This window comes from Thamnophis sirtalis, unplaced genomic scaffold (genome assembly GCF_051295495.1).
Source record: "Thamnophis sirtalis isolate CommonGarterSnake01/CBP01778 unplaced genomic scaffold, rThaSir2_p1.2 scaffold_3, whole genome shotgun sequence".
NCBI lineage: Eukaryota > Metazoa > Chordata > Lepidosauria > Squamata > Natricidae > Thamnophis > Thamnophis sirtalis.
The window spans coordinates 105,853,448-105,872,471 of NW_028261383.1; the positions used below are offsets into that span (position 1 = coordinate 105,853,448).

The 19,024-nt window shown below is 40.0% G+C and overlaps 1 protein-coding gene across 1 annotated transcript in view; it reads right to left on the reverse strand.

The window, feature by feature from the left end:
- The window catches only part of DOCK2 (dedicator of cytokinesis 2), a 293,899-nt gene extending 278,105 nt beyond the window's left edge, over positions 1 to 15,794 (reverse strand). The window contains exons 1-4 of the mRNA XM_087709665.1: positions 15,645 to 15,794; positions 7,485 to 7,568; positions 2,313 to 2,353; positions 236 to 291 (exon numbers count right to left, since the gene is read on the reverse strand). Of these exons, the coding sequence (XP_087565791.1) occupies positions 236 to 291; positions 2,313 to 2,353; positions 7,485 to 7,568; positions 15,645 to 15,684 (221 nt within the window). The 5' untranslated portion in view covers positions 15,685 to 15,794. The remainder of the gene's footprint in view (positions 1 to 235; positions 292 to 2,312; positions 2,354 to 7,484; positions 7,569 to 15,644) is intronic.
- Between the last annotated feature and the right edge of the window lie 3,230 nt (positions 15,795 to 19,024).

Sequence of the window (19,024 nt, forward strand, 5' to 3'; positions counted from 1 at the left end):
AAAATATAACTTTTTTCACTACTTTGTATCAATTTCCTGTTCATGATTGTTGGGATCTGATCCCAAATTGTATATTGAATTGATCTTAACCAGATGGAATAAAAAGTGACATTTGGTTTAGTTTGGTTGCAATATGTTCTTCCTTCTTGAGATGTGTTTCTAATATACCAATAATAAAAGATATTATTATTTTTCCAAAATAAGGTATCTAGAAAATATATGTTATATATAATACCTTTTCTTCTCAGCAGCAATTTCTTTGATGTGGATAAAAGATTTTGGAAATATTCCCTGTTGAAATTGAAGGGAAAACACAGCTGTTATATTTCCCAAAATATATCTTCCTTGAACAGTTGAAAAGTCAACGCTATATAAGTAGGCATTTAGAAACCAACTTTGGTGAAGCTATGATACTTTAGTAATTGAACTACAAGGCTGAGTGAAATTATTATTATAATATTCCATACTTTTCCAGGTTTACAAAAGAGGACTACCCACTGAGCACTGCCCATGCCACCTATCTTATTTTGCCACTGAGCTTTGATTATGCCCAAATGATATAGAAGTCCCTCCTCAACAATAAAAGCTGAACGTCCCAAATGTGTTCTTTGATGTTTTCCTTTTGAAAAGATAAAGGATATGACAAGAGGTATGTCTGCCAATGATAGTAAATAACACTCGATAATGAACCTCTTTTACTAAGTCAAAGAGCCTGCTATATTATAATGTAAATGGACATGGGTCTGAAGTAAATCTACTCTTTTCAGCTTCCATTGATATGTAATATCCAAAATTGATCTTAGAAAGATTGTTGATGTTACGCAGAGTAATTTAGCTTAAGTAAAGTTCTTTGCCTTTCTTTATTCTTTCCTAGTCATTTGAGAGCCATGTCTAAAAGCCATGTTTGAGTTTGAGAACCATGTATTTAGGTATAGCATATAATATTTCCAATCAATGTATTTCTTGTAATCAGGAGTCAATTAAACAACCTGAACTTCATTCAAATCCTGACTTAATAGCTTGACAGGGAAAGGCATAAAGAGTTCCTAAATTAATGTTGATCTTGGTTAAAATGAATTAAATATCGTTAATATTGAGAAACATAAACTCCCTGAAGGAAAGCTAAAAATAATAAGTCAGATAAATCAATTGCTTATTTAAACATTGTCCAGTCAAAACACATGAAGATTGTAATCTTGTACATGCCTATATGGGATCAAATCAATGGGGTTTGTTTTAGAGTATAAGTATATAAAATTATTCTATACAGTAGATAATTATATCCTTAATTTTTGCCTGTGTACAAAAGGAGAAAAAAGCAAGTTGCATAAGGTGACCAGACATCCCGCTTTTGGTGGGACAGTCACGATTTTTCACAATTTGTCCCGCATCCCACGACGTTTTTAAAAAGTCCCGATTTTAATGGGTGAGTGGACGAAAAGGGCATTGGCAGTGTTGCCAGGACCCTCTGTGCGAGGGCAAGGGAAGAGCAGGGCGGGGCCTGAGGGAAGCTGGAGGGAGGGGGCTCAGAGGGAGGGGGGCCAAGATGGCAGTGGCTGAGGAGGAGGAGGTCTCGCGGCCGCCACATCCACCGCCGCTGCCAAGGAATTGCAGGATAATGGTGGCTGTGTGCCAGGAGGGCAGCCTGCGGGGCTGGAGGATGCGTGGCGGCTGCACCCTGCCGAGCACTAACAGGAGTCATGGGGTGGGCTGGCCGAGCGGCCTCGCGTATGCAGCTTGCCTCGCCTTCCAATGAAGGCTGCCCTGCTGCTGGTGCTGCTGTGCCTGTGCTCCGCTGCAAAGATACCACTGCCACCCCTGCTGGCTCTTCCCGCCCAGACACCCACTGCCCAGGAGCCGGCTGAAGCTTTCCTGCCCACCAACGGCTGCACCACAGCCGACTCGCCCCGGGCAGGCTGGAAGGTTCCTGGGCGGCGAGCGTCCGGGCGGGAAGAGCTGGCGAGGGGATGGCGATGGCATCTTCAGCGGCGGAGCAGAGGCGCAGCAGCGCCAGCAGCAGGGCAGCCTCCATCAGGCGGCGAAGCGAGCTGCGTGCGCGACGCCACTTGGCCAGCCCGCCCCGCGACTCCTGCTAGTGCTCGGGCTGGAAGGCTTCAGGTGCCCACAGGGTGAAGATGAGGCCAGGTAAGAAGGACCTGGGCACGCTGGGTACATGTTGGGCACCCCTTTGATTTCTTCTCCCCCCCCCATCAATGGTGTCCCAAATTGGTAAATTAAAATCTGGTCACTTTAAAGTTGCAACACTAATACTTCAATAATAACAATGATGGTAAATAACAGGACAAACTCACCTCAGTTTCTTTATGTCTGACCAAGAATCCCCTGTACCAATCTATAATTCAAAACAGAAGCATATCATTGTATTAGACTATGTCCTCTCAACACAGTTTCTGCTATATAACAATTATTTTACAATCATTCCGTGGGACTAAGTGTCATTGAAAAGAGCAATTCCCACAATATAGTTGAGAAAAAAGCTAGTCTATCTATTAAAATATTTGATGATTCCTCCTTGCTATGGTTGCAAATTCTTTCCTTCCTTGATTCAGCCACTCACCTCACCAATCCAGTTCTAGGTATCTAACAGGTATACAGTATAAATGCATGTATATTTTAAATAAAAATTAAATACACCCTTCCTAATTGATTAACTGATCAACACAAAGTGGCTTATATACCAATAGCATGGCTTGATTGTTCCTGTAACCATGATGCCTGTTAAAAAAAACAGCAGTCAGGCCAAAGCAGTAAGCTGAACCACAGGGAGTACTCAATGGCAATCCCTATTAGATGAACTGAAGAATGTTCCTTTGGTCCAGCCTATGTGATGTATAGATACAATGGGATCAAAACTGTCCTTCAAATACTCTGGCTCCATGCTACGTACAGCTTTCTTAGTAATAAATAGGACCTTGAATTGCACCAAGAAACAAACTGAAAGTCAGTGTAGCTCGCAGAACCAACATGTAACATGGAAAAGGCAAAATGTCCCCATGATTGCCTATGGCACTGCATTGTGGATCAAATGAATGGTTTAACTTGTACATTTTCCCTAACATTCCTTTCCTAGAAAAGTTGCAGAAAAGTGGGAAAGATTTCAATGATCTATATCTACATACAAACATGGCTTGTATGATTACTCTGAATTTAAATGAGTAGTAATTCGCCAAGATTGGATGTTATATTTCAGGGGTGCTGAAAACCAGAAATAAAGTTTATATATTACCTATGGCATTCAAAATAATTTAATAATCAGCATAGATTTGTGTTTGTGGAAGCCATGTTTCCCAGTTATCCTTCAACTGGACTATTGCATTTATCCTTATGGGCAAATGTGTCATTGGGAGTCAAACTACTATTCTGCATTAGCACTGTAGTCTCCTGATTAATGTAACAACACCATATGCTAATAATAATCATGCTAATTTTTTTGGCTTTTGCTTTTTTAAACCAAGGAAAAACCTTTTCAATGTTTTCCAAGTATGTGGACACTAAATTGTACTTGTTCCAAACCTATGGAATTTCATGGAGAGTTATAATCCAAAAATACTGGAAAATGTTTCATGGAGCTTCCAGAGATTCCTATATTCTTGAAGTTCTGGGAGTTGCAAAGCAGTACATCTGGACAGTGTCCAGTTGCAGAATGCTGATATGTGATTTCTTGACACATAAAATGATCAGAAGAACTTCAAAGCTGAATCAAATAAAAAACTATGCAATTCTGCATATTTTCTTTTTCCCAACCTACATGGACAGCCAGATGCCTAGCAGAAGCACCGATGTAAAGTTTGAAAACAGTAATTCATTCTCTCTCTCCTTTACTAGTAATAAGAAACTTGGTATGGCTGATATTTGATGTCCTGATCCATCAATATTTTCTTCACTAGTTACTGATAGCCCTGGCTTCCATGACTCTTCTTACCTTCCAAAGAGATTTAAGTCTGCAGTGGTGGCTGCATTTCATGAATGTCAATTCCATTGTTCACCTATCTGCTGCAAGCATCTTTATTTATAGATAATTTGAATTCCCACTGTTCAGTTTCACAGGAAGAAGGGAAAGAAAACTTTCTAAACATTTTCAAACTATGAAATTTCTAAAGCTTCTGCCATAGTTTCTTGATGTCCCTAGCCAAAAATAACACACTTGATATGCATTGATAAGTTTCATGTATAATAGAGAACAGAGGCGTGCAGTCAGGGGAGGCAGGGGAGGCAGAGCCTCATCACTGTCATCATGAAAAGAAAAAAATGTAAAAGGAAAAAGGCAAGAGCTGAGGTCAGGCTGAGCTAGTTGCTGCCAGAGTCACCATTGATGACTCTGCTTAGTGCTTAACTGTTTTAAAAAGCCTCTTAAAAAGTGCCCTCTACAGGAGGTGGCAGGAGAACGAGGTGCCTCATCTAGTCTGACTTTATGATCACTCGAGCAGAACTAAGCAAGGGTTAAAAGCCGAAAAATTCCTGATGTAGATGAGGCACATCGTTCTCCTGCCTCCTGTAGAGGGTGTTTTTTTAGAGGCTTTTTTAAACAGTTAAGCAGAGTCATCCACACGGTGACTCTGGCAGCAACTAGCTCAGCCTGACCTCAGCTCTTGCCTTTTTCCTTTTACATTTTTTTTCTTTTCATGATGGCAGGCAAGAGCAGAGTTGAAATCCTCTCTGAAACAGCTGGAAAAGGTACGTGTGGGTCAGAGGGAGGGGGAGGAATTCAAACTTCATCCTCCTGGTGCAGTGTGTGTGTGTGTGTGTGTGTGTGTGTGTGTGTGTTTGAGAGAGGGGGAAGGGAGCATATTGACACAGTTCTTTAGTTTATGCACTATAATGCAACACTCTAATACTATGTCTTTGGGTCTTCTGAAATTTTAATTATCCAATCATAAGCAAAAACATTAGAATGAATTTCCACTTCTACTTACATCTACTTACATCTGCCAGCCAAAATGCTGCTAGTGGTATTGCTAACATGGGGAGAGGAGGAAAACCTAAATTTTCTGAATCCTGGTGCAACTTTGTGTGTGTGTGTGTGTGTTTGAGAGAGGGGGGAGGGAGGGAGAGAGGGAGGAAAGAGGGGAAGGGAGAAGAAAAAGAAAAAGCAAGAAGGAAATTTATTTAGCAAAGGAGAAAAACAAATGCTGTCGCTTTAAATCGGAATTAAGTATGCCTGGCTGTGGAATTCTGGGAGTTGAAGTCCACAAGTGTAAAAAGAATGCTGCCTCACCAGCCATAAACCTCACCACATGTCACTGATTGTGAACTAATCTCATCTGAGATAAGGGATTAAAATAAAAATGTTATTTTTCTTCTAGTTTATATTTTTTGCTTTTTCTCTGATTAAAATAAAAGCTCTTAAGTCTACTTGAGTGTGCACAGTTGCTCTGTGACTGTATGGTTACAATGAGGAGCATTAATAATTGTTATCTCAAATTGTTCAAGTATTAATGACTAACATCATAAGTTAAGAAGTTGTAGTATAGCTGAGGATAATTGCAGCCTTCAGCCCATTCAAACCTGTTCTCAGCATACGTTCTTCGTATTTTCCTAATTTTGACCTTGAGGCTCATATGCACATTTATCACAATAGAAACAAAATCATGAAAAGCAAGAAACTAAAGAGACTTCTGCCATTGTTGAAGCCGGGCAAGATTTTGCATAAGATAGGAAAGGAATATTAAATTAAAACAGGTTTAAATAATTTCTGTAGGAGATGAGACAATGGTATTTTTGCATAATCAGTGCTCTTATCCAGCCTATATCACATACAGTACATACAGGCAAGGGATAGGGAGACATACAGGTAATGATGAAGATATAGTAATGTTGCCTATGGACTGTTATTTTGTACTTATTATGGTATCTAAACGTTTGTAAGAATTTAATTTTCTAATGATTTAGAAAACATTACATCAATGTTGTAGATCAAGAGAGACCTCTTCTGGTAAAAAATAGATAAGTCACTTTATTCTATCTATCTATCTATCTATCTATCTATCTATCTATCTATCTATCTATCTAATCTATCTATTATCATATATATATATATATATATATATATATATATATATATATATATATATATATATATATATATATATATATATATATATATATATGTGTGTGTATGTATGTATGTATGTATGTATGTATGTATGTATGTAGGCGTATGTATATGTATATGTATATGTATATGTATATGTATATGTATATGTATATGTATATGTATATGTATATGTATATGTATATGTATATGTATATGTATATGTATATGTATATGTATATGTATATGTATATGTATATGTATATGTATGTATGCTGGTCTTGTTGTATTTGGGTCTTTTCCTATGTAAGATTGAGATTGTCTTGGCAACGTTTTGGCGAGGCCTCACTCGCCATCTTCAGGCTGGGTTTTGGGCTTAAAGCGTGGTTGGAGCTCCCGTCATTCTATAAAACTTGGTGGGTGGGTGTGGAGTGCTGGCTTTGTTTCAGTAAGTGGAATGATTGGTGGTGTTGTTGTATCATGATTGGTAGATTGGTGCTGATTGGTGCTGGCTGTGTTTCTATTCTTGTTTCATGTTGTAACAGCCTGGGTAGTGGGTGGAGCTCCTTTGTTGACTAGGGCTGGTTTCCAGATGCCTGGTAGGTGGGAAGTATTGTCAGGTTTATTCATGTTGTGGGGGTGTTTCTCTATTTCGATAGCTTCCATAATTATTCTCTTGTTGTCCCACCTACCAGCCCTAGTCAACAAACGAGCCCCCACCACCACCCAGGCTGTTACAACACGAAACAACAACAGACACACAGCCAGCACCAATCAGGACCAATCTACCAATCATGATACAACCACACAATCAATCATTCCACTTATTGTACACTGATTCTCTCTGGGTTTTACTTACACCAGTAAGCTGGAGCAGTGGCAGAGATGGGGGAATCTAGGTAGGTAGGGAGAGTTACAGCAGCACTGCAAGTTTGATTGTGTGCAGGCTGCCAAGCACCCACATTTTTATCATTTGACCATAGGATTCCTGCAATGGTTGTAACTTCAGGGACAAGTTGTAAGCCTCTTGGTTCAACACCATCTTAATTTTGAACAGTTGCTAAATGATTGGTCATAAGTCAAAGATTACCTGTAAGTTATATTCTTCATCATAGACTTTGATATATTAGTCAGACTTCACCAGAATACAGTTCACCCTACTCAAAATCATTTGAGAGTGACATATACAGTATGTTTGTTATTAATCTCCATTAAAGAGTCTTTATATAAATTAGCTTTACTTATACTCCACACTCAAAGAGTCACCCCACACTTTTAGCTTAAAGAATAGTAAGACTATGTTAATTCACCTCACATGTACAGTACTTAACAACTAGAAGAGGAGAAAAAGTCATGTCATCTTATATACAGCCCCAAACTCAAGTTAATGAAGCAAAGATGTAACAATATGAAAAGTACTGTATATTTTTACCTTCATGGTCTTCCAATATATGAACCACATCCCCAATCTGTAGTGATATCTGGGGCACTTGGGTAGCTTTAAAATTGTATATTGCTGTAAAAAAAAAAGAACACAATGTCATTAAACAACTTTATCTTTTAAATGGATTATGTTCAGATGCAGCATTCAGTGTAATATTATGAGAAAGAGCTTGAATAAGCCATGGGCTTTCTTGCACTCTTCTCTGAATTAATTGTAACAAAGAGTTTGCAAGTTCTCAATTCTCTTCCCAAACCCTTTAGTTGCTTTTATCCAACTGAGAATTGTGATTAGTGTTAGCTAATTACTTCAGGCAGAAGTAGACAAACTGCACCTGACATTTGCTGCTAAGGATTTTCCAAGATCATGCCATCAAAGTGAGCAGAAGTTCTATAACTTTTAGCAACCATTCCCTCTAATGCTTGAAGAGGTCAATGAGTAAACCTTTGACCATCTCTTAAAAACAACAAAAAGTTTGCCTCTGGAGCTTTTACCATGTTTACCCCCAAAACAAAACTTATTTTTCTTATTTTCTTTTGACCCCCCCAAATAATTGCTTGGCCTTATTTTTTGGGGGGGGGTTCTTATTATTTTTGAGGTGCAGGAGGTGGCGAGCGTGGTCACCTCATGGCTGCTGCTGTGTTGCAATATTTTCAGGGAGGGCTCGTTTTCGGGGGAGGGCTTATTTTAGCACATTCACTCAAAAGCTCAATTGGGCTTATTATCCCAGGAGGTCTTATTTTTAGGGAAACAGGGTATTATCACAACTAGCCAGATTCTCTGAAGCTCTGCAGGATAAATCACCATAGCCTCTACCACCATTTCACCCTCTGAAAAAAGAAGAAAAAACCTCTCGCGTCCTGATGAGAGAAATGAATATGCCTTGAATTTTGGTGAATGATGGAATGATTTTGGATTTGGCATAACATCTCTCAACTTCCCATGGAAGGGGAGAAATCCCTTTTTCCTGACCTTAGTTTAATGCCACAGAGCAGAGAGAAAAAGAGTGCGCTGAACCTTGTGACACTGGTATGAAATCCCAGTGTATGGAACGAAACAGTCCAATGAGAGATAAAATGGTTTGAAAGTCGCTTTGATTTTCAGTCAAATTATGTCAACTCCATATCAAAAGGAACCAAAGCTGCATGAAAAAAATTAATTCTCAAGCCAAGATTATTTGGTTGTACTGCAGTTTGGGAAGCTGCCCTGAACATAAGAAATATGCATGCTAAGTGGAACATACAAATACAAAAGTATTGGTGCTCTGAACGATATAATTGGAGAGCTTTATGTTTAGGCACTCTTGTGCTATTTAGGGAATAAAATCTGCACTTACATGATGAAAAATGTGTTGTGAGAATTCAGGGCTCCAACTTTCATTAACAAAAGTGTTTTCATCTAGTACAAAACAATTTAGATGATGTACTATGTTTGGGGCATAACTGTACCACTTGTGAAACAATGCCTTCACCAGTTCTATTAAACCAGCCAAGGGCAAAAACAAGAAATAGATTCGTTACCAAGTGTAAATTGGGCTTCTGGTCTGAAAGAAATGTATTTGTGCTGCGTTCTCCAAAGGAATCCAAATACTTGAATCCTAAGCACATATTAAATGATTGTTCCAAATTTTCCTCTTTCATTCAAAATTTGTCTTGGCATTCTTTCCAGCATGCTAGCCAATGTGCATAGAAAGCGGTTTCAAGACATAGCCAGGACAATGACAATAATTACCTTGTAACAACAATTAAGTTAATACATTTTGTTCTCAGATTTGACTCTCATTGTTGATCAGCTTCCCAACCAAAACGTATTTACAGCCATACTGCATCAAGCTGTTTCCTACAGCACGATGCAAATAACATTCACTGTTTTTACATTAAAATACTAAATGTTTAATGATCAGCATGTATTTAAAGGAGGCTTTTATTTCACTGTTGCCTTGAGTCATTCATAATATTACATATCTTTTTCCAGATAACATCATCTTCCATTTTTTTAAACCATCCTATATCTTTCTTTTTTGTTTCTTAAAAAAAAAGAAAATTAACTGTTAGAGGGGGAAAAGACAGCCTGCTTGCTAGTAATCAGTAGCATTAATCAAACTGAATTAATTAATTAAAAGCCTTTCCTATGCCAGCACACAATCAATTATAAGGTCAATAACACCCTAAAAGCCTATTGTTTAGGGGCTGTTTGAGTTATATTTATGTTACATATTATATTATGTGAGCCTTCGGCGTTTAGTCATGCCAGCCACATGACCACAGAGACCTCTTTGGACAGCACTGGCTCTTCGGCTTTGAGAAGAAGATGAGCACTGCCCCCTAGAGTGGGGAACAACTAGCACATATGTGCAAGGGGAACCTTTACCTTTAATATATTATTGCAGGAAGGAGATGATACATTTATTTTAAATGAAATTTCAAGAGCCACAAAGATGACACTATCAACTACCATTCTAGTACACTACTACCAGAATGGGCACAAAAGTCTTATGGGGCAAATTAGAATGAAAAATCATACCACTGAAAATCAGCAGCACAGTGGTTTATAGTTTCAATTGGAGTGACTGCATAGGGCAGTCTCTAGTGTATAGTTTCTATTTCTCTTTTACTAGGGCTATCAAACCTGGGCTGCAAACATCCAGACAACCATAAGTCAGCCAGCCAAGAATTAATCTGCCTTTCTTTGCTACCATCTAGACATTGTATTATCCCAAAATTGCTTTTTCAAGAGGCAACTGGACTTTCTGGGTTTTTGTGTTTTTTTGGAAGATGTTTCTCTTCTTATCCAAAAAAGCTTCTTCAGAGGTTCATTACATTCCATCACATGCAGAAGGGAAGCCCCTTGGTAATGCTTTAATAATGAAATGTGCCTTTAAATAGGCAGCCATAAATACTTCATTTGTAAACTCACTTAAAAATAAATAAAGAGAACATGCTTAAATGAATGGATCACATTACAGCTTCAGAAAATATATCACAGATTTTTCCAATCAGCTGGTTAACATAGTTGGAAGGCACCAGAGGGAGAATACTGACACCTAGATAACTGCATAGTTGTCCATGTTCCAAATAATGCACCCATAGAAAGCAAAACTCTTAGGCAGGTAGATTTCTCGAACAAATGTATTGGATACATCATATTGCCATACCTGGTGAGAATCAACTCTAAAAGTTCCTGCAGTTTTCACCCAGTTAAAAGAGAAGGTTTTCTCCTTTTCCCAAATCATCAGTCTTTGTCCAATAGAAGTTCTGGACAGCTGCTTGGTTTCTTTGCTTCTCCTCTCCCAGCTACCTGTTGGAATGACCTTGGTTCCCACAGGAAAACTTTTTGTTTTGACTGCAAAACCCCAGTTAACCATTTCCCTTCCCCTCCCATCTAATGGCAACCCTGAAGCCTCAAAGATGGCCCCAGCCAGCTTTGCTTCAGGGTTGACAATAGTATTAATTCATAGAATTCAGTCTGCCAATCAACATTGGAGTCTGTCTCATTCTTAACCAATTTATTTGCACTCATTTTATTTTATCTATTTCTTTTTCATTTTTGTTCTTAAAGAAAACAATTTCATGAAGCAGGTATGGGGAAGTAAATGTACATTCTACTCTGTAGTCATTGGATTGGTTTTGCTTGTGCCGGGAAGAGAGCAATATAGAACTTAATATTCAGTATTTAGCAATTTTTCCTTAATAGAATAACATTCTTTGCTGATGGTACCTTAAGAAAGGGCTTCAGCATGATGACATCCAAACAACTGACAAAGGAAGTGGTTTTGGCGCCTTGATGTTTTTGAACAAGTGGAAACTTGCAGCTAAGTTCTGCCACGTCATTTGATACTACGAATCTAATTCTTTTTAAAAAGGGAAGAGATTCAGTCTGTTTGAACATTGAATTCCTATGAATGAATTTAGGAGGCCAAATTAAAACAAATATTTAAATCTTTGTCAGTAAATGTCTTCCTTGTGCTTATGTAATTCCAAACTGTTCCCATTTTTTAAACGAATAGAACAGAGCTTTTTTAAATGAATAAGTTTTATATATTAACCTAAGATTATACAGGTAGTCCTTGACTTACAACCATTCACTTAGTGACAGTTCAAAGTTATAATTCAGGGGTGTCAAACTCAAGGCTCAGGGGCTGGATCCGGCCTGTGAGATCCTTAGATCTAGCCGATGGGCCGCCCTGGAAACAGCAAAAGATCAGTCTGAAATGCCTCGGCCAATGAAAACAGAGTTCAGGAGGGCCAAGAGTCATTCAATATCATCCCTAATTCATGCATTTAGATAAGGATGCACTGAAAGAGTTGGTGAAGAAGCAACATAAATTTTCTGTGTTGAACACATGGCCTTCTTTACAAGACAACCTTCTCTTTTCTTGCCTGTTCAGATAATTGACTGCTTAGAAATGAGAAGGAGGAGCCACTAGACAAGGTCTTAAGAAAAGCTATCAGCATTCTGAAGTTCTCAGTGCCACCTTAGACTGCAACAAAGATGCCACAATTTTAGTTTTGGCTTTTTTTCAAGTTGGCTTTTGAAAACTGAGTATATTGAACCATAAATTGTCATCCTCACCATGCCCTTCATCCACAGAACTATACTGATAGGCTTTATTTACCAGGGAAAATAATAGGGTATTAGTCCCCCCCCCCCGCTTGCATATATGTGCTAGCTGTTCCCGACTCTAGGGAGCAGTGCCCATATTCATTTCAAAGCTGAAGAGCCAGCGCTGTCTGAAGACGTCTCTGTGGTCATGCGGATGGCATAACTAAATGCCAAATGTTCACGGAACACTGTTACCTTCCCACCAAAGGTGGTTCCTATTTTTCTACTTGCATTTTTACATGCTTTCAAACTTCTAGGTTGACAGAAGCTGGGACAAGAAACAGGAGTTCATTCCATTACGCGGCACTAGGGATTCGAACCGCTGAACTGCAGATCTTTTGATCAACAATCTCAGCGTCTTAGCCGCTGAACCACTGTGTCCCTATAAGAGGATATTGAATGTTGCAAATAAATCAGACAGTTGAACAATCAATAAAGGGCATTGGAAGAATATCTAAAGAACAGTGAAGAAGATGCATTAAGACAAGTATACTATGAAGGCTTACTGAATACTGGAGAGACCAAAGTGGCTTATAGAGAAAAACCAAATGAATAATAGAAAAGAGACATGGCAAGACAAAGTATTACATGGCCAGCACATATAAAATAGCAGACAAAGCAGATAACAATAAGATCTAGCAACAGCTAAGAACAGGAAAATTGAAGAAAGAGATAGAAGAGATAATTCTGGTTGCACAAGATGAAGCCTTTCAAACAAATTCATACAAAGCCAGAATTGAGAAGACAGCAAAAGACATAAAGTGCCACCTCTGCAAAGAAGCTGAAGAAACACCTAATTAACTGCTCCAAGAAAACCACAGAGTGACTACAGACAATGTCATGACAAAGTAGCAACAATGGATGCATTGGAATATTTTCAAGACACTATCATTTGACCATAAGCAAGAACCAGACCACGTAATAGAAAATGAAGAAGCCCGGACTTATTAACTGTTGATAAGCAAGACAAAAACGTCTGCATAACTATTTATTGATATTGCTTTGAAAAAAAGAGTAAAATTGGCCATCCCTGTCAAAATTGAGCAGTCCTCTCTCAACAGAGTGGGAGGGGGATGCAATGCCACCTATCTCCTGTCTACAATGTAGTCCTTTCATGAGCCACAAGAAGATTCCACACCCATTTGCACTCTGATAACCCAGATAAACCACCAAGTGGCCTCAAAAACTCTCAGAGAGCTAACAACCAATCTTCGAAGTGCTAATAACCAGATGACTGGAAATATAAATCCTTCCATTCCCCACCATTCAGTCAGAATTGAAGAAGCTTCTTGGATGAGAAGTGAAATGTTTTCAAAGAAAAACAAAAAAGTCCAATTGCCTTTTGAAAAGCACCTTTGGGACATAATGGACACTTTAATACCCTTGCTGAAGAGAGCAAAAGAAAGAGAGAGAGAGAGAGAGAGAGAGAGAGAGAGAGAGAGAGAGAGAGAGAGAGAGAGAGAGAGAGAGAGAGAGAGAGAGAGAGAGAGAGAGAGAGAGAGAGAGAGAGGAAGAATTGAAGAAAATAAAATATGAAGACCTACAAACAGAAATAGGACAGCGATAAAAGAAAGCAAAGTTAGTATCAATAATGATAGGCGACCTGAGTGCAATCCCAAACAACTGGAACACCACTGGCATTGACAAAATCACCATCCATCAATTGCAAAAGACAGTTTTACTTGCAACAGCTTACATCCTGCAACAATATCTTTAACACCATCAAACATCAACATCTGCCTATCCCAGGTTCTTGGAGAAAAGTTGATAGGCTGATAAAAATTCCCAATTCAGTTTAAACTTCTGGCCATCTGAGACCAACCATAATAATTTTTATTACTGCGCCTACTACAGGTGAAGATTTTCAGGACAGCTAATTTTAAATCCACATGCTTTAAGTGTTAGGGTTTCTTTATCAGAGCTAAAAGATTTTCCCAAGTAATGAATTAAGCTGAATTATATAATTTAGAGTTTGCAATAGTCAAAGCAGTGCTACATAGTACAAAGTACCCCCTTGTTTCCTTGCAACGTAGAGAATGAAATATCTTTTTCTTAATGCTTTACTAGATAGCTCAACAAATATTAAGGTAACACTCTTCTCTTCCTGTTTTTAGGGAACAAGGCAGAAGTATGCAGATTCTAGGAATGAGGCTCTATGTTCTCGATGTTATCTCAGCCATGAGAATAAAGTGTTGCTGGGGTACAGCTTGCATGGATTGAAAAACCCAGATACTAGGACTAAAATGCTTCACAGACCAAGAGATCCTTTACTCAAGCCTGAGACTTTACCCTGCACTTGATGCATCTAACTAGAGGGACAATTTGTTTCAAAGGATTTGAAAATATCATTGTTGTATCCACAAAATATTACCTCATCCAACAATGGTTTTGAAATTTTCTATTTTCAAATCTAACTTCCATAGCTTTATCTGTGAGAAAGCCACCTTAGAACACTGTGGGTTATAGGTAGGTATGTCTTGTCCAAATGATATGATTCTCTATTTCTGATTCATGGAGATCTATCCCAAAAATCAGTTCCCTGGCTTGCAGCAACTCTTTAGAGATACCACATGGCAGTGCTGGAGAATGAAATTCTGATTCCTTGCAGATAATAAGCTGGTTTTCAAAACAAAGCCATTTTGGTCTAGTGGTTTGAACTAGAAATCAGAAGACTGTGAGTTTTAGTTCTACTGTACTTTAGGCATGAAAGCTGAGTGGGTGACTTTGGACAGTCAGTGTCTCAACCAATCCATCACTCAGGGTTGTTGTGGGGAAAAAAGGAGGACAAAGGAATATTCATTACGTTTTCTGTTGTCAATTATTTATAAAAGGTGGGATAATTCTTTTTTTAAAGTTCAACATACAGATGTGTTCTCTTCCTGCTTTCTCAGATGCAAATCCTCTTAATGCTGCTGCCACATTGGTAGTTTAGCATAGATTATAATTTTACATTATCACTGGAAAATGCACAAACAATGTCAGCAGATAAGGAGACATTGTGGGAAATAGTCTATATCTTCTAAATAACTGTCAGTTAAGTAAAGTCAAATCTACTACGAAGAATAGATTGCAGTTTTTAAGAAGTCTCATTTCTTTAAAAAAAAAACACCTCTATTTCCTGTATAATTAAGCTAAAACGTCAGAAAAAGTTACTGAACTCCCCCATTTAATTTTGATAGCTTAAATTTCACTTAATGACAACTGAATAATCTTCACAAAAAGGTATTTTGTGAGTCTAAAAGAACAGCTCAAACTGAGGACTTGCTTATTTTTAATTACTATGAATCAATCAGCTCAAAATACGTCTCCCCATCTTTCTGGAACTTTTTGGACTACAATCACAGAAATCTCAGCCACCAATGGCCATTCTGAAGGAAAATTCCGAGAATTTTAATTCGGGGCATATGGGGATTCCCATGTTAGAAAATCCTGCTCGCTTCTGGGTTGTTGTTTTTTAAAAAAAAGAAATGTTTTTCAGCCATTTTGGCATTGTTACCCACCCTCTCTGCAGAAAGACATGTTCAGAAAATGAGGCTGCATGATACATACCCACTCCAGTCTTCTTTTCACTTTTATGCCAAGGAGTCATTTCTAGGGAGTCCAGCAATAAGCCGTGATTCAGGATGCTGGGATGGACTGTTCCGATTAATACAAATGAATCAGAAGGTACGTTTGCTGAAAAACAGCAGGTTTGGGCTGTGTGGCTTTCCCTGTTCCTCTTCTTCCTTCCTCTTTTTGTCTGCGCACTCTCCCCCAGTGTATGGTTCTTACACTAAATGAAAGTGATACTTAGGCAGGCATGCCTTTCTTGACAGAACGACAAGGGAGGAAGAGTCATGTTATAGTCTAAGCAAATCAACCAGCATTATAGCACATACAAAACCTCTCAGAGGTCAATTCTTCAATCAATCATTTGGGGTCATCAAATTAATTTTATCTGGAAAAGACAGATCTATCAGGACATGCTATGGCAGTTATCTTATGTTTTAAAGATATAACTTAACAATACAGATTGTAATGTATGATCCAGTGGTGGGTTCCAGATCCCGATGCACCAGTACGGTGCAACGGGACCCGGCATCCACCACATGCATGTGCTCAGCAAGTGCACACATACACACGTGTCCTTACCTCCACGATGCTCTAGCTGCTCGCCGGAGCAGCACGCAGGCTCCATGCATGTGTGCGGAAGCGACAAAGAGCTCAAATACAGGTAAGGAGTTCGGGCAGGGGGGCAGGCGCTCCAGAACACCCTACCAGAATGGTAGCCGGTGCTCCCAGCAGGCACCGGTACGCCCGTACCGGGTGTAACCCACCACTAGTATGCTCACACAAAAAGATGCTTCTCTTCCATGGAAACTGTACAGCTTCAGCTTAAATTTTCCAAAATATTTGAAACATTGCTCCATTTTACAGTCACCTTCTTTCAAGTGCTATGGAAAAATTCTGCATGGATTGTTTTACTTTAAGTGGTTGCCATAGTGACTTAATTTTCTACTAATATACCTGAACCAAAATAATCTTATGATGGAACCCAGAAGGGCTTTCTCTGTGGTGGCGCATTCTCTCTGGAACATCATTCCCCAGAAATTAGAATGGCCACCACTCTAATACTCTTCCGGAAGGCATAGAAGACCTGGCTCTGCCACCTGCCCAGGGAACCCAAAGCGGGATGGAGTCCATTAAATGGCTCATGTGATCTGCTATCGATGGGGGGGTGGGAGGTGATTGTTATATTGTACTATAATAATTTATTTGATTCTTTTTGTTAGTGTTTATTATTTTAAATGTGGTTTTATATTATGAAAGCTGCCTTGAATTGCATGGACAAATAGGCAGCAATATAAACTCAATAAATAAATAAATATTATGGATTACAGCACAAAATCAGTTTACCAATTACCTTCTCTCAGAAAGAGTTGTTATAATTAAAGAGCATAACTAAGAAGAAACTCTGTTGCCACAATCAAATTGGGTTTATATAAACCCATCTACCCTGAAATTAAGATTCTTTTGATAGGTAGCAAGGAGTCTTGAAACGTGCCAAGACATGGTTTTGGACAATACATGAACTGACATCATAGGTAAATTGCTTAGTAATAGCAATAGCACTTAGAGTTATATACATCTTCACAGTGCTTTGAAGCAGTTGAGAGTCAACATATTGCCCCAACAATCTGTTCCTCATTTTACCGACCTTGGAAGGATGGCTGAGTAAAATTTTAGCTCATGAGAAATGAACTGCCGGCAGTAGCCTGCACTACTGCATAGCAACCACTGCACTCGTGTGACATGTGCATGGATGTAGATTGTAGATTTATTTATTTATAGGCCGCCCTTTTCCCTGAGGGGACTCAGGGCGGCTTACAATCAAAAAAGGAAGGGGAGTGTAGGACAATACCAAAAAGAAATGTGCACAAAGTAAATTAGACAATAAAACTCAACATTCACTCAGCATTCGGGAGGGGCGAAAATAAGATTATCCCCAGGCCTGACGGGCTAGCCAGTTCTTGAGGGCTGTGCGGAAGGCCTGGACGGTGGTGAGGGTACGAATCTCCACGGGGAGATTGTTCCATAGTGTCGGAGCCGCAACAGAGAAGGCTCTCCTCCGAGTAGTCGCCAGTCGGCACTGACTGGCGGATGGAATACGGAGGAGGCCGACTCTATGCGATCTGATGGGACGCAGGGAGGTAATTGGCAGAAGGCGGTCTCTCAAATAGCCAGATCCACTACCATGGAGCGCTTTATAGGTGGTGAGTAAGACCTTGAAGTGCACCCGGAGACCAACAGGTAGCCAGTGCAGCTCACGGAGGATCGGTGTTATGTGGGCGAACCGTGGTGCGCCCACGATCACTCGCGCGGCCGCATTCTGGACTAGCTGAAGTCTTCGGATGCTCTTCAAGGGCAGCCCCATGTAGAGCACATTACAGTATTCCAGCCTAGAGATCACAAGGGCTCGAGTGACTGTTGTGAGGACCTCCCGATTCAGGTAGGGCCACAACTGGCGCACCAGGCGAACCTGGGCAAATGCCCCCCTGGTCACAGCTGAGAGATGGTGGTCAAAAGTTAGCTGTGAATCCAGGAGGACTCCCAAGTTGCGGGCCCTTTCTGAGGGGTATAAATTTTGTCCCCCCAGCCTGAGTGATGGTATGTTGGTCAAATTTTTGGGAGGGAAACACAACAGCCACTCGGTCTTGTCTGGGTTGAGTATCAGCTTGTTTGCTCTCATCCAGTCTTTAACGGCTTCCAGTCCCCGGTTCATCACGTCCACCGCTTCATTGAGTTGGCACGGGGCAAACAGATACAACTGTGTATCGTCCGCATATTGGTGGTATTTTATCCCGTGCCTTCGGATGATCTCGCCCAGCGGTTTCATGTAAATGTTAAATAGTAGGGGGGATAGGACCGACCCCTGCAGCACCCCATAGGTTAGGGGCCTCAGGGACGATCTCTGCCCCCCTACTAACACCGACTGCGACCTGTCCGAGAGATAGGAGGAGAACCACTGCAAGACAGTGCCGCCCACCCCTATCTCCCGCAGTCGTCGCAGAAGGATACCATGGTCGATGGTATCGAAAGCTGCTGAGAGGTCCAGGAGAACTAGGATGGAAGCATGGCCTCCATCCCTAGCTCTCCAGAGATCATCAGTCAATGCGACCAAAGCGGTTTCTGTGCTGTAACCGGGTCTGAAGCCAGACTGGAAGGGGTCAAGATAGTTAGCTTCCTCCAAGGTACGCTGAAGCTGGAGAGCCACCACCTTCTCAACAACCTTCCCTACAAAGGGGAGGTTGGAGACTGGACGATAGTTATTAAGAACAGCTGGATCCAGAGACGGCTTCTTCAGGAGGGGTCTTACCACCGCTGTCTTGAGCGCGGTGGGAAAGTACCCCTCCCGAAGAGAAGCGGTAACAACCGCCTGGATCCAGCCT